This window comes from Entelurus aequoreus, linkage group LG09, assembly GCF_033978785.1.
Source record: "Entelurus aequoreus isolate RoL-2023_Sb linkage group LG09, RoL_Eaeq_v1.1, whole genome shotgun sequence".
In the NCBI taxonomy this organism is placed as follows: Eukaryota; Metazoa; Chordata; class Actinopteri; order Syngnathiformes; family Syngnathidae; genus Entelurus; species Entelurus aequoreus.
In genome coordinates, this window is record NC_084739.1 from 41,344,530 (window position 1) to 41,365,008 (window position 20,479).

At 38.2% G+C, this 20,479-nt stretch overlaps 1 protein-coding gene across 1 annotated transcript in view; it reads right to left on the minus strand.

Annotated features, from left to right (window-relative positions):
* Positions 1–1,720: 1,720 nt before the first annotated feature.
* Positions 1,721–20,479, minus strand: part of LOC133657440 (gamma-aminobutyric acid receptor subunit pi) — a 147,391-nt gene continuing 128,632 nt past the window's right edge. Inside the window, exons 8-10 of the mRNA XM_062058770.1 lie at positions 11,124–11,276; positions 8,494–8,684; positions 1,721–6,117 (exon numbers count right to left, since the gene is read on the minus strand). Coding sequence (XP_061914754.1) covers positions 5,758–6,117; positions 8,494–8,684; positions 11,124–11,276 — 704 coding nt within the window. The 3' untranslated portion in view covers positions 1,721–5,757. The remainder of the gene's footprint in view (positions 6,118–8,493; positions 8,685–11,123; positions 11,277–20,479) is intronic.

The following is a 20,479-nucleotide window of genomic DNA, read 5'->3' on the forward strand; positions in this document are numbered from 1 at the left end:
TCCATCATGGGCCCCTAGAATCCGTCTCCTTTACCCACCCTTTTCGGAGCCCCTGGGTGTAAGACTATGTGTGTAATTAGCTTAAGTGTGTTACCAAGTGTTGACGAGAGCGAAGGAGGCAGTCCATGGGGCAGGCAGGTGATCGGGGCGAGAGAGAGAAGTCAGAGTCCAGGGGCGAGCGAGGAGTCGGGAAACGAGGAAGGCAGTCCAAAACACCGGGGAACAACGGGAGATCTCAAAGAGGGAAGACTCGGAAAGGCAGGGTCACCATATGAGAACTAAGTTCCCGCAAGGATCCCTGGGTCCACTGGTCCTTTAAGCTGCTCGCCCTCATCAATTGCAGGTGTGTCGATTGCCAATCATCAGCAGGCTTGTAGCTGTGTGGGCGTGGTTCTCTCAGCGCGAGCATGGGCGTGTCCGGGCGCGCTGTCAGCGGATCCTCCAAGTGCTCTGTCACGCCAAATTTCTTCCCCCTACAAAAACCTCCCCCCCCCCCCCCATTTACTTCCGGGGCTGCGTCCAATAAAATCACAAAGTTGCCGGGGGTCCTTAACCGGCACGCAACTGTTCTGTTTCGCGCCTGTACAAAAAAAAACAATAATCGATTTCTTCAGATTCCAGCAGCTGTCAAAGACGAAGTATCTTTCCAGCGACGGGCAGTCAAAGCCGAAGTGCTATCGATCGCTGTCAATGACGTAAGAGGAAACATGACCACGGAAGTAAATGGGGGTGGGGGGTGGAGTTTGTAAGGGGAAGAAATTTGGCGTGACAGCTCCCGCAGATGAGGGAGACACAGACTGCGTGTGTGCTGTAACACCTTCTGGCTAATTCTGGCTTTTTTAACCATGTGTAGTCATGTGTTTTATGACATTGCATTGTCCCCTTTGAAATAAACTAATCTAATCTAATTGCCATAGTCAGTACACAGCACGAAAGAGTAGGGTGGATCATAAATTGGTGGTGTAGTATCAGTATATGATCTATACCAGAGTTATTACGTCGATATTTTTATTCTCTCAAAATAATTTTTTGTTGTTTTTGTTAATGTTTACAAATTCACGGAATAATTTCCTGGAAACAGGAGAAATTTGAGAACAAAAAACAAATGATTTAAACGAGTAGTACATAGTAGTGTTTGCTTTTGTTCAGTTATTGTGTAATATCTCAGCGTGGCTCAGATAATAGAGCGGCTGCGTTAGCATATAAAGGGTTACAGGTTGGATTCCAGCCTTCGCCATCCTAGTCACTGTTGTTGTGTCCTTACGCAACGTTACTCACCTTGCTCCCGGTGCCAAACACACTGGTTTAAATGTAGCTTAAAAGATGTAGATAATGGGTTTCACAATGGGAAGCGCTTTAAGTCTCAAGAGACAAAGCGTGATATAGATATACTTCTCTTATTGCCTTTTTTTTTCTCAATTGTATGCAATAAAAGAGAAACAGGAACTAGTTTACATATTGTGTTGATGTTGTTAAACCTGTCAATAGCACTCAACATAAACAAAGTGAAACATTTACAGTTAATACATGTGTTTGGAATCGTCCGATCTCACATGTGGATCATCGGAATTGGCAGATTATTTTCTTCAATTTTGTTATCCTTCTAATGTGCAATCTGTATTAATATTTATTAGTAGACAAGAGTGCTTCAAAAATGTCAGTGCCTCACCAGCCATGTACCTGACCGCACGCCACTGACTTGAATGATTTTATTGCTGTCATTTATTTACAATCAACATGCATATCAGCAGGATGTATTTACAAGTACAGGTTGAGCAGAACAATATCTAAATCATTATTGTGCTACAATATTAATACAAGTCACATGAAGACGTCCCAGGTGGTTGCCAACACATGAAGACGTCCCAGGTGGTCGCCAACATAACATGAGGTATTTTTTCATACGTATACAACATGATAGGGAAAATGGTTCAGTCCATCTCTGAAAAAAATGTCCAACATTATCTATTGTCCACATTTGATGATTTTTTCTTTTTTCTAGCAATTTTGATGAAAGTCAAAACTATAAAGACATGGTCGGAAGAATCATTTGTCCGTGACTTTTCATCATGCACTTTTCAAAGTTTTGCCTTTAGAAGCCAGGTTTATTTTGCATGTTTTTTACAACATTAATTATTTTTACAACCTTTACTTAACTGGAAGATTATCTATCAAATCGTTTATGTAAAATCTTCAATCTGTCAGTGCTTCTATAGGACACGTCGGTCTGATACGTTACAACAGAACCTTGAAGAGCCCGACCTTTTGGTCTAAGGAGAGGCATCATTGACAATCAAAGCATCGGGTTAGTTATTTTCCTTCGCAGTAAAACCCAAACAAACCACAAACAAAAGTTATACATCGAGAAGCATGCAGGAAGAAGCCATCAAGGAAATAGTTTGTCAGTTTTGACGCCATCAATACAAAAGTAGTTTGAAAACAGTGAAACGACGCAGATGAGATAATTACAAAAGGCAATGAATTATGTTCTCAGTAATCACCTCAGTAATTTCACTGTGAGTAAATGTTAAAAAAGACTGAATGAGGCAACAATAAATCAACAAGCAGCTTCGTCCTGTTGTCTGATATATGAAATGTTCATTGACAACATGCGATCATAGGAAAATGCACAACTCTTCTAATCTTTGGTACACATCATTAGTTGCCAGTGATGCTGCTTCACTGGAAGATAGCAAACAGACTACATCCCGTTCAAGGAAAACTGATTTTTTTGGGGGGATCTTGGCCATCATCCACAATCCTTATGTGGGACAAGACACGTCTTTTTCTTTTCGTGCATTTAAAAAACTGAAAAAATGCTTGTACGAGGCTGCCAACAATGTAGGTAATGGGATTCATCTACTCCGCTCCAAAAACGGCCAACAACGTTTCAGTTACATGCCGTGACCTGCAAATTAACCAAGCTATAGCAACATTTTTATGAAAAGCGCTAACTACTTTTCTGCCGTATTGACACATTACGTTGCTCACACTGCTCCTCCGACCACTAGCGAGTAGACAGCTACTAGCTAGCTTGAGCTGCTAATAACATTGGTAGTGACCCGCCATGAAATAAAGAAGAAAAAGGAGGAGCTTGAGCTGTTGCTGCCTTAGTAAAAGTTAATGCTAGGTTATAAATCATGACTCTATCACCTGTATAGAAGAAGGTTGTGGCACCAAGCTGAGAAGTTGGTCAACTTGGAAAATCCACACGCTACCAACTTGATGCTCTATTTTCTCCCAACAAATGGAAAACAGCATAAGACCATCGCAACATCGCTACACTGCAAAAACTGAAATCTAAGTAAGATTAAATATCTCAAATAAGGGTGATATTTGCTTATTTTCTGTCTGATAAGATAATTCTTTTCACTAAGCAGATTTTATGTTAGAGTGTTTTACTTGTTTTAAGTGTTTTGGTCCTAATTGATCTCAGTAAGATATTACAGCTTGTTGCTGAGATTTTATGACCTATATTGAGTAAAACATGCTTGAAACTAGAATATCAACTGTTGCAAAGCTGTGTCATCAACACTCACAAGTATAATACTGCTTTTTTAAAGTAATAATTTGTTATTACAATCTGAAAAAAAAATTATGACTTTGACACAATTGTGTCTCATAATTAAAACAGATGACAGCCAAATGGACTTTGTTGTTTTATTTTCAATGAAACAACAGATAATACGTACTCATATAGTAGTACAGTTGTTATTAGTGAGAATATACTTATTTTAAGGTATTTTTGGGTTCATTGAGGTAAGCTAATTTTACTTGTTTTGGAAAGTCTTGACAAGCCAAATTTTCTTGTTCTATTGGCAGATAATTTTGCTTAGTTCAAATAAAATACCCCTAATTTTTGTATTTTTTTTCTTGTTTTTGAACACTGACTTTATGCAGTGTAGGAATTAGTTATATTTGAGGATTATTCTGAATTTAGCAGCATAAGAAGAGAAAAAGTGCTGAACAATACAACATCCTATCAGTCCGCCTCCCTGTAAGGGCGGACATCGTAAGTCACTGTTTTAACTTTTTATTTGAACTATTTAACAATAGGGCTACATGATAATGCAGGATGGCTCTCCCAAAGCGGTAGCAAACACTCAAAGTGCTTTCTATGTTGCGGTTTCACAGAGCAACGGAAGTGTTCCTAACTATGCGCCCAGGAAAGAAGTTGCAAACCAAAGTGCTGTAAATGTTACATGTTATCATGAATGTGCTTGCTATTATAATGCATACATGCTCTTAGCATGCATATTAAACTGTGTTGGGTGGTTTTAGAGGGCTTTATAGATGGATTAGATCACATCCGCATTACCTGCATTGTTAGCTGCCTCTTACTAGCAGTTTTTCACTATGTAGAATTCACAGAAAAGCGCGTGTGTGTTCTTGCCTCACGCAAGGATTGTGAATAAGGACAAACATAAAAAATAAAAAGTGCAGTTCCCCCTTAAAGTGTCAGTTCTCATTCAACACTCAGCTATGTTTGGTTCATGTATCACTGTAAACATTTCTTTATATGTCCTTCAAATTAATATATTACTACACTGCATCTGTTTTCTTTCTTAGATGCTTTCTTTTAAGAGACTATTTGGTTTGAAAGAGACTTACCGGTAATGTGAACCAAAATCCCCAAAAATAGTAATTTGGGAGTTTGAGGCAAACATCCTTGCAAATAATAAAAACAATGTAATACTGGAAATGAATTGTTGATACAATTTACACAGAACATAAAATGACCAAAATGTTCATTACAAAAAGAACTTCCTCAACTACATCACATGAAATAATTTAAATATTTAAAAAGAAGTCAAGCAGCAATATAGTTTCTGTAAAAACAATACCAGCGATCACTTTGAGATACATAAAACTGTTACTTACGAAATAGCATTTACAAGTGAGTACATTACCAATATGACTCCAATGGAAATAGTCCAAGAAAAAAAGCCGCCATAGATCAGAAGAATCTGTAAGAAGTATAACACATATTACATTTGTGTATCTTGTATGCATAAATCTGCTAATGAACTGCTTGGAATTTTCACAGCAGCTAAAAGGTGACGGTACAATTAATTTAGCAATCCATGCAGAGGAGATGATCAATGCTTTCACCATTGTCTCAATTATATACCATAATTTCATTTAAACATTAATATTATGAAATCATGTACTTGATTTATGTTATGAATAATATCAGGGATTTTTATAAAATATTGTATGCTATTGGCTGTCCTAGAAGAAGTCAGAAAAAAACAAGGTTTTATAGTTTTTCAAACACTTCCATCATCACTGACATCCACCGTTTCTCCTCTTTTTCCACTCACTGACTCGGCATGTGTTCCTATTTCACTCCAAACTTTTTCCTCCAGGCAGAGAGAGAAAATGAATACCGTATCAATCCATCACAAGCGAGACTAAAAGAGAAACGATCATTTGTCCTCACTCAGCGCCGCTGGACATTTTGGCCTTCAAGTCATAAATTACTATCTTCTCCATGTTATCCGCTAACCTGAGCAGAGACATAATTGCAATAATTGTGCTACGGTGATAAATATGCATACCCTTGGAAGCATTTCTGAGTTTATGAAACCTCACCAGTTTGCACTGAGGAGACTGAAACAGCTACAAATCCAAACTTCAAGTATGTGCTCACATAATAAAATAGTAGTATAGGCTATGAAGGCATTAACTCTTTCCTTCTCATAAAGCCAAACATAAACATAAATATTTAAGGTCAAATAAATACTGGTATAGATGCTAAAAGTACAGATAATATGTCCAGTAAAGAAGGTTAACCATAACAAAAGACAATGGAAAGGTGACTCTGGAATAGTTGTCTATGTGATGTGGGTTCTTTATATGACAGCAGCTTATGAAACTAAGGACTTTTCGAAGGGTGGCCAAAACTGTGAAGCACCAGTGGGTGGGTTCTGGGGGCGACACCTCAGGTTTGGGCTCGCTGCCTGTCGGGCTCGACGGGCTGACGGCCAATTCGGTGGAGGCGGGAGCAGGGGCAGGACTTGTGTCGGGCTCCTTGCGTCTGCTGGTGCGGTGGGTGGAGATGGTGGTGACGATGCCGTTCATGTCATCATCCAGGCTGTGCATTTGATGGCCGTACTAAAGAAAATTAAAAGACAGCGTTAACTGTGAAATGAAACATAACTAAAATGGCTCTCAGCGGCGGGCAGACCTCCACCTGTTCACTGTTAACAAGTACGCGATGGAACGTCATTTTACGAACCCCTCGCTGTACGAACTATTCAATATATGAACCACAGATTGAATAAAAATATGCTTTGAGGAACAAACGTCTTTGTGTACGAGTGCTGCTCTTAGTGACTGCGCTACTTCATGTGCTGTATAAGTGTTTTTTTTAGCCTAGTTACATTTTTTTCGAGTTTTGCTAGCTCAATTTGAGTCCAAAGGAAACAACGAACAAGCAATGTGTGGTTTGAAACATTCAGGAAGTATCCACAGTTTTGTTGACACTGCCTTCCCCACCTCCCCCTCTTCGGCTACACAAAAAAGTTAACCGACAAAGTAAATTGGATTTATTTCTTATTACTAATAATTTTAGTGACCTAACTGTTAAAGTTAAGGAGTTTTGTGATTTCAGACTGTGAGTGCACCACAGGGCTAGTGACAATGTGTACGCGTGTCGACAGGGCGGCTGAAAATGAGGACAGTTCAGGTAGTAAATAAATAAAAAAGTTGATCCATCACCCCCTGTGTTATGTTTCTTTGATAGACAGCTTTTTTATACATCTTTATATTGTGTTAAAAAGTGTACAAACATTTATAAAATATGGTCTTTTGTCAAGTCTGTAACACATTATTTATATTTACATTGATTTTTATAGAGAAATGTGTTTCAACATACAAAATGTTATTTTTCCAAACCATGTTTAAAAACCGATTAAGTTCATAAATCGAGGTCCCATCGTGATGACTATTTTCTGTACTTCCTGATGAATGGAGAAGGACGTAGACATGGCAACCAGACAGTACAGTACTGTATTCATGAAATTCAACAGCGACCAACAACAAACAAGTGAAACAGTGGTCATCCTCCACAGTCCAGTGCAAATTCCCATCCATTGAGAGTTCTGATGAGCACTGCTAGCCAATGAGCTAAAAGGGTTGTACTGTCAAGTCATCGTTTAGTGCAGCTCTTAAGGTATCGGGGAGTGAGGTTTACACAATGTACAATCAGACAGCCACATTAGATGGCATCCGTGACCCTCACTCCCTCGACGCCGCTCTCTTCCGATTCGACAAACCAAAACAATTGAATTATTTTCAGATGGCCGAGTGGTTATGATCTTGGATTTTAAAGCCGATGAATATTTCCTTTTCGATTCAAACTTCTTAATTTTTCAGTGCTGGTAATACACAGACCTTCTTAACAATGTATATACGTACAGTCGCGATCAAAAGTTTACATTCACTTGTAAAGAACATAATGTCATGGTTTGAGTTTCCAATACTTTGTACAACTCTTATTTTTTTGTTATAGAGTGATTGGAGCACATACTTGTTGGTCACAAAATACATTCATGAATTTTGGTTATTTTACGAATTTATTATGGGTCTACTGAACATGTGACCAAATCTGCTGGATCAAAAGTATACATACAGCAATGTTAATATTTGGTATGTCTTTTGGCAAGTTTCACTGCAATAAGGCGCTTTTGGTAGCCATCCACAAGCTTCTGGCAAGTTTCTGGTTGAATTTTTGACCACTCCTCTTGACAAAATTGGTGCAGTTCAGCTAAATTTGTTGGTTTTCTGACATGGACTTGTTTCTTCAGCATTATCTACACGTTTAAGTCAGGACTTTGGGAAGGCCATTCTAAAACCTTAATTCTAGCCTGATTTAGCCATTCCTTTACCACTTTTGACGTGTGTTTGGGGTCATTGTCCTGTTGGAACACCCAACTGGGCCCAAGACCCAACCTCCGGGCTGATGATTTTAGGTTGTCCTGAAGAATTTGGAGGTAATCCTCCTTTTTCATTGTCCCATTTAAAGCACCAGTTCCATTGTCAACAAAACAGGCCCGGAGCATAATACTACCACCACCATGCTTGACGGTAGGAATGGTGTTCCTGTGATTAAAGGCCTCACCTTTTCTCCTCCAAACATATTGCTGGGTATTGTGGCCAAACAGTTAAATTTTTGTTGAGAGTTATAGAAATTATTGGAAACTCAAGACAGCCATGACGTTATGTTCTTTACAAGTGTATCTTGATCGCGACTGTATTGTCTATATTATTTAATTTTTCTATTTTACGTGTTGATACTTTGCAAATGTTACTGTAAATATCCTATAACCGGTCTGAACGTTGCTGGCTGTTTAAATTGATCACCCAACCAAGCTTTGTTGTATACTGTGTGCAATGACAATACAAACATTCTAATTAGAATGAAGCCAATTTACAAGAAACTGCAGCTGAGGATGTTAATAACTGCCGATAGTAATAGGAGTGCCTCACCATGAGCATGTGCGTGTCACTGTAAGTGAGGGTGCAGAAGTGGGCTACAGCGTACTCTATGAGGGCCCCAAAGATAAAACTGAAGCAGATTCCCAAGTACACATCGATAGCTTTGATGAAGCAGTTGGCGTTGGGCAGTGAAGTGCGGGCCCCCATCATCAGAGTGGTCATGGTCAACACTGTGGTCACTCCTGGCAATGAACACAAACACACTATAACAACACAGTCACACATTACAATAATCAATTATTATAAACATGCTGCAGTGTTTCCTGACACACATATAGTAGTCATATACTACTAGACGCTAAATGTTTATAAAGACATTATAAAATCTGTGAATGTAGATGTTAGTTAAAAGTAGATGTCATCGTAACTGCTTTTTAGCACACAATCCATCCAGATGAAGCAGTCTTAAAACTGATTTGTTTAACCACTTAATTATGCCTTATGGGCCGTGTAAAATTGTTTGGCATGAAACTGAATGCTGCACTTAAAAATAAACGTATTAAATACGCAACAATAACTCGGGCTCGCCATGAAGTCAGCAACTTAAATCGTGAAGTTTCCGATCTGAATCGTGATGGCTGATACACCTGAAGAAGCAGCATGTTTTTCAATAACAAACATTAACAACGACAGGCTGGGAGATGTGTGCATTAAAGCTCACTCAGTAAATTCCATCCATCCATCCATTTTCTACCGCTTGTCCCTTTTGGGTTCGCGGGGGGTACTGGAACCTATCTCAGCTGCATTCGGGTGGAAGGCGGGGTACACCCTGGATAAATCGCCACCTCATCGCAGGGCCAACACAGATAGACAAACAACATTCACACTCACATTCACACACTAGGGACAATTTAGTGTTGCCAATCAACAATTGTAAAAACTCAATAATATTTATATTGACTCTGTTCTTATCGAGGGCGTCACGGTGGGAGAGGGGTTAGTGCGTCTGCCTCACAATACGGAGGTCCTGAGTAGTCCTGGGTTCAATCCCGGGATCGGGATCTTTCTGTGTAGAGTTTGCATGTTCTCCCCGTGACTGCGTGGGTTCCCTCCGGGTACTCCGGCTTCCTCCCACCTCCAAAAGACATGCACCTGGGGATAGGTTGATTGGCAACACTAAATTGGCCCTAGTGTGTGAATGTGAGTGTGAATGTTGTCTGTCTATCTGTGTTGGCCCCGCGATGAGGTGGCGACTTGTCCAGGGTGTACCCCGCCTTCCGCCCGATTGTAGCTGAGATAGGCTCCAGCACCCCCCGCGACCCCGAAGGGAATAAGCGGTAGAAAATGGATGGATGGATGTTCTTATCGAGAAATACATTTTATTATTGGTAAATGTAGTGGCAGAGTTTCCTGGCAACTTCACTGTACTTTAAAGCAGTGATCCCCAGAACCTGGTTGCAAAAAACGTTTGTTTGAAATTGCATGTTTTTATTTTATTGTCTTCTGCTTATCTTATTTTGAAAGGATCTCCACTTATGTCCATACCTCACATAATCACACTTGATTGACCCTCGTGGTTACTTTTATTCCATGGCTTTTAACACTGCATGAGTGATCTCCATCCTGCTATGGCGTCCCACAATGCACCTGCTGTGAACCTGTTTTTTTTTTTTTTAAATTATCGTGCTCTGTTTGTGTTGTGTTGTGCTTGCTCGTTCCTCTTGTGTTATCTTTTAACCTGCCCATTGTACAGCACTTTGGCTACCCCTGTGGTAAATTTTAAATGTGCTTTATAAATAAAGTTGATTTGATTTGATTTGGTTACGGTAAGCGAGCAAAATAAGTTATTGGTAAATAAGGACAGGGTTCCCACTGATTCTGCATTAATATGAGTTTATTTTTGGTGTGCAGTCGTTGTTGGTGTGATACATGTAACTATGAAAATAGTGATACACATGAAAAGTCAGTAAAGGTAAAGTTTTTTAAAATCAATAACACACCATTTGTGTTGCAATGTGTACAACAATAACAAAAAACTTAAATGCAGTCTTTAGAAAAATAAATTAATATTAATTCTGGCATAGTGTTATGCGTTACGTATTTACACAATTATAAGATTTATTTGTGTAAAGAATTAGAGCTAAAAGAGAGTATACTTTCTACTTCATATGTTTATACTAGCGCTATTAATGATATAGTTTTTGAAAATCAGATGAATCACAATTGTGAATATGGATTAATCATGATTAATCATAGGTTGTTAGAAACTTGAATCATTGAGGTTAACTTTAAAAAAAAATGTACACATATCAAATGTTAGCGTCAAAATATCATCCAGGAACATTTTTAAATGTTTTACTTGAATGTCATTTATTTGCTCAAACCTTGGTAACAGTTTTATCTAAAGTCTAGTTGGAGTCTCCTCATTCATCTTTGGACTGCCGAATGCATTGACCTGATCACTGACTGTAACCATTCGAGGTTAAGGTAAGGAAGCATGTACAGTCAAAATAAATTGTGTAATTAATCTGCGTATATACATGATTAATGCAAAAAAAAATTTGATTAATTAGTTAAAATGAATACATGGTTATTTTGACATCCTATTTACATGTATTAGTACTGTAATTGCAGGTTTATTTCACATATTGATGGCGTCATTGCTTCTGACTTCTACATACCTATACAAATCCGGGCTGGAACAGAGGATAGGGATATCCAGAAGGACACCCATGAAAGGACCACCAGCAGACTTGAAGGGACATATGTCTCCAGGATGAAGTACAGGATGCTCCTCTTTAGTTCAAAGTGGAATACCAGCTTTGGGTAGTGACCTTTAACACAACAGATAAAAAGTGGGTAAGTTGACATTCTACTAACAGTTACAACTAGTTGCTAAAACAAGACAGTGCTTTCCTTGTATTTTCATATTGAAAAAATACACTGTTACATAATCATAATGGATACTATTTGTCGTATCACTAATATTTAGCACTTTTGTCCTATATCTTTACAGGTGAACTGTTTGAGAGTGCATATGGGATAATTAAAAGACTAATTCTATAGCGCTGAAAATGGAAAACAGGTACAGTATTAATTTGTTGTAATTCAATAATACTATTACCATCGGGTATTTTACACAAATTAGCATACAGCTATAGCAAGCATACAGAATCAGAAGTATCTTAATTAATCCCCGAGGGGAAATGGAGATTGATTTGAAAGCATTAGCTCATAATGCTTAGCAACACGTTTCTGTCAAACTATCCATCCATCCATCCATTTTCTACCGCTCATCCCTCTCGGGGTCGCGGGGGGTGCTGGAGCCTATCTCAGCTACAATCAGGCGGAAGGCGGGGTACACCCTGGACAAGTCGCCACCTCATCGCAGGGCCAACACAGTTAGACAGACAACATTCACACCCACATTCACAAACTATATTATATTGAATTACATAGTTAAAGTAGAATTATGTTGTTGAGCTATCTAAAATAACGCAAACACACATTAAATTATCCTTATCCTCTATAGGGTCATGGTAAGCTGGAGCCTATCCCAGTTGACTTTGTACAACCTCGACTGTTCGCCAGCCAATCACAGGGCACATAGTGGCAAACACCCATTCACACTGACATTCATACCTATTAAGAATAGGTTGTATTTACTTGACGTCATGTCCGGCTCGTTAACTATGCGAGGCTAAAGTGGTGGGTTAGCAAGCGTCTGTTGTCATAGCGTAATGGGTGGGATTTAGCCTTTCTCTAAGAAAAATGCCCTATGCCTGCATTGTTTTAGGCTGTTGGAACCGTTCAAATCGCTAAGGATAAATGATTCTTCAGAGTTCCTCAAGAGAATACTTCACAAAATAAGACGAGAAAAGGAGTACGCACTCCAGTCCAAAGGAGCAGAGTCGAAGAATGCACAAATTTGCAGTGATCACTTCATTCAAGGATTGTTTGATATACTGTACTTTTAACGTTTAGTATTTCCAATTAAAGTATTATTTTGATTTTATTTATATTTCTTAAAAAAAACATTTTTCCTACGAGCGTTTCATAAAGCACCGACTCGGCGAGTTTACATAAAATAAATCAAATCTGAGCAAAACCTAAAAGATTTGTCCATTTCTCTGATGATGCAATTGTTGATGACTGAAGTGTTGATACCAACCAATCCTAACCCCCCCACACCCCCTCCGTATCCCACACCCCGGATTGTAAATAATGTAAATAATTCATTGTATATACTCTGATGATTATCTTGTGTGATGACTGTATTATGAAAATAGTATATATCTGTATCATGAATCAATTTAAGTGGACACCGACTTAAACAAGTTGAAAAACTTATTCGGGGGTTACCATTTAGTGGTCAATTGTACGGAATATGTACTTCACTGTGCAATCTACTAATAAAAGTTTCAATCAATCAATCAATTGAGCTTTTACCAAAGGCAGCAGACATACAGAGAATAATTTCTCCACACCTAGTGTGTGTGACACAATCATTCATACTTTAACTTATAAATGAAGTTTTCAGCACATTCACAATGTTGACATCTATAGTTATATTTTGATAAAGACGGGGAAAACCATGCATACTCATAAATGGCGCTTACAACAAAAACAAAGCAAAAACAATGGCTGTAGACGCGAAAATACATCACGAAATGCAACCTTACCCGAGGAAAAACAATGCACAATTTTTCCGGGATAGTCTTGATACCAATGTCCTTGACCCAGCCACACACAAATAAGTTGTAGACCTCCATGCTTTTCCAAGCTTTTATCTGTTTTGTTGTGTAGAATGATATTTGGAGCACCAGATAGTTCAATATGTCTGGGAACGCGATCGATGGATAATCCTTGATCACTCGACAAATCTTATTGTGATAACGTATAGGGATCGATTATATTGCATAGTTTGCATTTTTTGCGGTAAGATCTCAGCCCTTTTGCTTACTCAGATAAGTCATACTCTGTTTGCTGCACAGTAACCGTGTTGGTTGGTTACCTACCACTTCGTTTACTTCCATTCAAAAGTCACGTGTCCGAATACAACCTATTGCTGGGTTGCAATCACGTGACCTAGAGGCACTTCTGGATTTCAGGTGGAGGAGAAGAGACAGTTAGGCTACTGTTTATTTACCTGCATCAGTTCAGATTTGGCCGTATTTTGGAAGGTTTAGGGACAAATATACAAGCCAGATGTCATGAAAACATACTGACATGGGATGAAGATTTATACACGCTTAAGAAAAATTGTTTTCTAAAGATTTCAATTTTAAACCATTTGTCATCACCGAAGTTGACTGTTCAAGTTATTACTCGGCCACACATCTTTCTACACAAGGATTTAAAGTAGAACAAGTTGGAAGCACATCATGCCGTTACATCTGGAGAGGTCCATTACCAATTAAGCATTAATCCGTGAAAGACGATGTTGGGAGTTTTTTGTGCATCGGTAAGTATGCTTTTTGACATTAACAAGTGCCATATTGCTGTGTTCATGATGCTAATGACAAAAAAGGATGCGTTTTGTTTTTGCAGTTGATTTCCTGGTACAAATATCTGGCTGTCATCGACAATTCATGTCTGCAGTTGTTTTTAAGGTGTGAAGTTCAGGAACGTTTTGTTTCCAACATTATTTAGCAATATCAAAATACAATATGCTGTTGCGATGGAATATGCGTCCTATTTAAGATTTATTAATCTAGTTCATTAATAATATTAACAACATTTTCTTGATGCTACTACAATTCATTGCATTCATCCCGTGCGGAGATTTCCTACATAAACGTGTTTATAGGGAAGTTGTGGAGAATTAAAATAAATCGTTATCATGCTTTTACAGTGTCTTTTAAGTTCATACAAACATTGACAAAGTGGTCGCCATAAACTCCAGGCATGTGAGCACCATTTGAGGAAAAAAAGAGGAAAACTTTTATCGGCACAAAGTGCTGCCACGCAAGCCCCGAAAGAACATTTTGAAAAGCAAGACGACATTTACTGCAATTGCATTGGTACATTATTTTTTACCTTTAGATTTATTCTCATCTACCAACCTCTTTTAGACACTTACATGTCCCATGTAATGTACCACAGAATTTGTTTTTAGTAGATACATTTCGAACATTATTATCATTGAAAATGTAATGTAAAATTGTGTAACATGCATGCAAAGAATGTTTCCCATTTGGAAAGTCTAACCTGTAGCCACGCCCCTGCGGGTAATATACTTCCGGTATTGTGACCTTCGTTTACGTCAAAAATATACATTTTGCGGGACGATATATGTCCCAAAAATTATTGCCAATAAACAATATAATCGTCAGCAATGTTTTGAAAGAAATTTAAGCACTAATGTAATAATAATAACAATAATAATAATAATAATAATAATAATATAATAATGTAATAATGAAAATGTGAGTAACACTTTCAAATTTACAAAAAGTGCAAACAAATTCAATATATTGGTACTGATATGTAGGACCAAGGAGAATCAATATCTTAATTTCCCATGTTTGTACATGTCTGGGCAAACCCTGTCTGTGTGCAACAATATACAATACTTAGGCCACATCATCATTGACAAGATGACGGATGATGCTGACATGCTTAGACAGAAAATAATGCTGTTTGTCCAAGCCGATATGTTGGTGAGAAAATGTCACTACTGCTCTGATGAAGCAAAGGTGTACTTGTTTGGAGCTTACTGCACCCCTATGTACACAGCACCCCTCTGGGTGAGGTTCAAGAAAGAGAGCTTGCGCTAACTCCAGGGTGCATATTGTCATGACGAGGTTTTCGCAGCGTACTGCGAGGATTGTTTTCCAGGGATGCAATCGGACTACTCTGGACAAGGCGTGCAGGTAAAAACATGATTTAATCTTGACTCAAAAAATGGTACAAACAAAAAGCGTTCAAGGTGAAGGCACAACTTAACGAAGGAAACAAAAAACTAACACTTTGCGGAAACTATGGACATGAATAAACAAAAAGCTTTAACTATGGAAACGAGCAGCATGAACTGTGGTATCGCATGACATAAGCAAGACTTACTGTGGCAAGAAAAGAGCATGTACAGAGCATGAAATGAACAATGTCGCCAGGCCGACTAACTGGCAACGTCAGGCTTAAATAGTAGTCTCTGATTAGCGAGAGGTGTGATCCGAACAAATGAAACAGGTGAAAACTAATGAGTCGCCATGGTGACTAAACAAACAAAAGGAGCGTAAACAGGAACTAAAAGAGTTTTAAACAACCAGAAAATAACAAAAAACATGATCCAGACCTCAGATCACGACACATATAATGACTGTCTCAGAATCCTGCTCGGAAAGCACAGGGGTAGTAATGCCAGCAAGTATTTTTGTGATTTAGGGATAAACACCTTCCACGCCACCCTGAGAAAACTGATGTTTAAGTTTATATGTAGACTGCAGGGGTCCGAGAATGATCTTATTATACAGATAACCAATCCTAAGAATAGTTCTGTTAGGTACCAATTCTATATATGGAAGCACTGGTATCTGTGCCTTTATAGAATGTGTAGATGCATTTTTTTAAATATATTTTTTATTGCTGCTTTTATTTATTTATTAGATTTATTTTTACTGAATATGCACACGAATATGCACATTTTAATATTATGTGATAATGCATTTTATACTGTATTTTTTTTTGTTCTATGTACTGTATGTGATTGTATGTCTACTTGGACGTTGGAGTCGGCATGAAAGGTTGATTGATTGATTGAATATAATGTGGCCAGATTACTTACCAAAATATTATTGAAAACATGTCATGTTTTCCCTTTACTCAAGAGTGTAAGAGTGCAATGAGATGCAAAAGTGAAACTTGTGCATAGTTTTTTCCTACGTTGCCACAAATAGATACATTCTTTTTATACCTTTAATGTATTACTTCATCATTGTTCCAAAATTCCGGTGTTGCTGTGTGTGAATGCTTAAAGGTGAGATTTGATGACGTTATGACGAGTGAAATGTTCGATGCTAGGTTTGCCGCTATCCAGGTGGAACAAATCATTTTGCATTTTTGATAGGGGGATGTGAGTAGTGTTGGACATTCCTAATTTTAGTCAAGCAACCTTATAATTGAACATTTATGACATGGTTTTAATACTTTCATATTAATAAGGCAGAAAAACATCTTCAAACTGTCTAGAAATGTGTCAGGAGTGGGAGGTGTGTTGTGGGTGGGGATATATATCGTATATCTGTATTCATCGGTACTCTATGTAATTGGTGTACATTTCTAATTCCAAATTTTATCAGCTTCATTATTTTCATTATTATTGCTACTTTATTTGTGATTATTCCAAGCTGATTATCAGATCATAGGGTAGGGCGATTATGGCAAAAAAGAAAATAAATCATATCACAAATATCACATTTTTATTTACATATCTTTTAACCTGCCAGTTAAAAAGCACTTGTACTAAAACCAAATAAACTTGGGATTAGTTCAACTTTGTATTACATTCTAAATACATTAAAGAAATTAACACATTACAAATGCACCAATAAATTCAAGTTTACATGTTTTTAAGTAAAAGAAAGCAAACATATGCATCTGTTATTATTCTTACATGGGTGGTCCAGCTACAGTATTAGAAGCGGTCAAGTTATCATGAACTTACCAATAAATATCGGTGATCGCGTCCACAACCTCCGAACATTGGCAGTAGTAGCAGCTTTTGGACGACAAGTAGTCATCACATTTGTAAAAGGAACATATCACCTGACATATAGATTTAATTTGAGAACTGTTCAGCTCTGTATTTTGGGGTTAGTTTGGAAGCAAACACAGAGATGACCCTGAAGGTAAGTGTCAAGTACACAATCCCCGTAAACATGATTTCCCCTTTTCCTCTCAATGACAAAGTCCAGTCACATCATGCCAATTTCCACGACTTTCCGCATTTCGATTCTGTTTTTAGCAACCATTGATTCAGTTTGCGATTCCATTGACGGGTAAATCTCTGATTCTGTTTACCTCCGCGTACCTCGTAACCGGAAGTTGGGTAGTAAAAAAATTCAAGTTCAAGTTGTTTATTGAGTATGTCATAGTCAGCTCCACATCATACATGTAGTACATAATATATATATATATATATATATATATATATATATATATATATATATATATATATATATATATATATATATATATATATATATATATATATATATATATATATATATATATATATATATATATATATATATATATATATCTCCAGTGAACAGTCTTGTGCTCAATGGCAATATTATTATTTCACAAAAAAGAAGAGAACATTTAATTAAGAAAATTAAATTAAATTAAATTAAACATACGTCAAAAGGGTAATGGGAAGGGGAAGAAGTATAAACGTTTTGAACCCCCCCTTTTTTACTCAATTACTTTAACTAATATCCTGTTTCCTCTGAACCACATTTTAACACAATCATCTGGATCCGCATAACTCCATTTTCCCAGAACAATGTGCTTACAATTCTCAATATATCATCATATCAAAATAAATAATAAATAGATAAATAAGCCTAGACCTCAGTATACCGAACCAAAATATTAGATTTGTACAATTTCTTAAATTGCTCAATGTTTGAACAGTGTTTGAGCTCATCACTCAGGCTGTTCCATATGTTCACCCCACAGACTGAAACACAAAATCGTTTCCCTGTGCTAAGTGCTGAAGCGTGTTTAAATCGCCTCCGATTGGCTGTTCTGTCGTGTTTTTTATTATGCTTTGCAGCGGCACCTGAATGAATGTGACAGCACGTGCATGTCATAATTACAACAACAAGTTGGACTAAAAAAAGTACAGATAGCAGTATCATTAGCCCAGAATTTTAACTCTTTGACCGACCCAGATGGGAACTGGTACCAAAAAATACCGGCACTCGGTACACATTACTAGACGCAAGTGCATGTAAAATGCATCAATTGCGTGACTCTCACACAGATTGCGTGAGTGTTGGCAGCCCTGTGGTAAAGCAAAACTAGCACTAGCTGTTGGCTGAACTGTGGTTCTATCTCTAGCTTAGTTACAATTTGGTCTCAAAACTGGCAGTGAGGTTAATGCAATCATTTTCAAATAAAGGGGCAAAGGCTGCTGTGATATTCCTGGAGTTGTCTGAAAGACAAGGGACTTCCAATACTAGCATCTTTTATTTATTCTTGAACCATACACTTTGCGTTGGTTTTTGGCTGAAACCAGCAATCTTGGGCTCTAAAAGGTTGGTGACCACTGGCCGAGAGGATGCAGCTGCCGAAAAGATGGATAAGCATGTTGTTCCTGTGTGATGGTAACATTACACAGCTTCATTTTAAGTGTAAGTGTGTTCTGTGTTGGGTGGGGGGGGGGCCTTTATTTTTTTCTTGACTGTAAAATGTATGTGTGGCGCCCCCTGTTGGTTGTGCTAAAATATGCTTGCATACATGAAATACAGATATCATTGAATGTTTTATAATCATTAGACCAGTACTTCTTATCGGGGAGGGTATTATAAGTTATCAGGGTGGCGTGAAAAAACAATACACATGTCTTCAGCGAGGTAGCATGTAGGTTTTGGTATAAAACGGATAAAAAATAAATACATTAATACATATTATTAGGTTCTCAATCATATTTCAATCTGGGGGGAGGGCGTGGAAAAAATCATGTCCCCAAAGGGGGAAAAACAAAACATAATTAAGAAGCAATGGGTTAATACTAGGGATATCCGATAATATCGGACTGCTGATATTATCGGCCGATAAATGCTTTAAAATGTAATATCGGAAATTATCGGTATCGGTTTCAAAATTATCGGTATCGGTTTCAAAAAGTCAAATTTATGACTTTTTAAAACGCCGCAGTGTACACGTACGTAGGGTGAAGTATAGTGCGCCAATAAACCTTAAAGGCACTTCCTTTGCGTGCCGGCATAGTCACATATTATCTACGGCTTTTCACACACACAAGTGAATGCAAAGCATACTTGGTCAACAGCCATACAGGTCACACTGAGGGTAGGCATATAAACAACTTCAACACTGTTACAAATATGCGCCACACTGTGAACCCACACCAAACAAGAATGACAAACACATTTCGGGAGAACATCCGCACCGTAACACAACATGGGGACGGCGTGGCGAAGTTGGTAGAGGGGCCGTGCCAGCAATCGGAGGGTTGCTGGTTACTGGGGTTCAATCCCCACCTTCTACCATCCTAGTCACGCCCGTTGTGTCCTTGGGCAAGACACTTCACCCTTGCTCCTGATGGGTGCTGGTAGCGCCTTACATGGCAGCTCCCTCCATCAGTGTGTGAATGTGTGTGTGAATGGGTGAATGTGGAAATACTGTCAAAGCGCTTTGAGTACCTTGAAGGTAGAAAAGCGCTATACAAGTATAACCCATTTATCATTTATTTATTTATAAACACAACAGAACAAATACCCAGAACCCCTTGCAGCACTAACTCTTCCGGGACACTACAATATACACCCCCGCTACCCCCTACCACCCCCCACCTCAAACCCCCCCCACCTCAACCTCCTCATGCTCTCTCAGGGAGAGCATGTCCCAAATTCCAAGCTGCTGTTTTGAGGCATGTTAAAAAAAATAATGCACTTTGTGACTTCAATAACAAATATGGCAGTGCCATGTTGGCATTTTTTTCCATAACTTGAGTTGATTTATTTTGGAAAACCTTGTTACATTGTTTAATGCATCCAGCGGGGCATCACAACAAAATTAGGCATAACAATTTGTTAATTCCACGACTGTATATATCGGTATCGGTTGCTATCGGAATCGGTAATGAAGAGTTGGACAATATCGGAATATCGGATATCGGCAAAAAAGCCATTATCGGACATCTCTAGTTAATACAAGTTAATGTATGATCATAAATCACAATGAGCAAGCAGTATGGATTATTTAGATGTGGCATTGGTGGAACGCCTGCATTACCTCAGACTGCGAGCTAGGAGGACATAGCGGCCTGTACCAGAGCTTGCTGTTT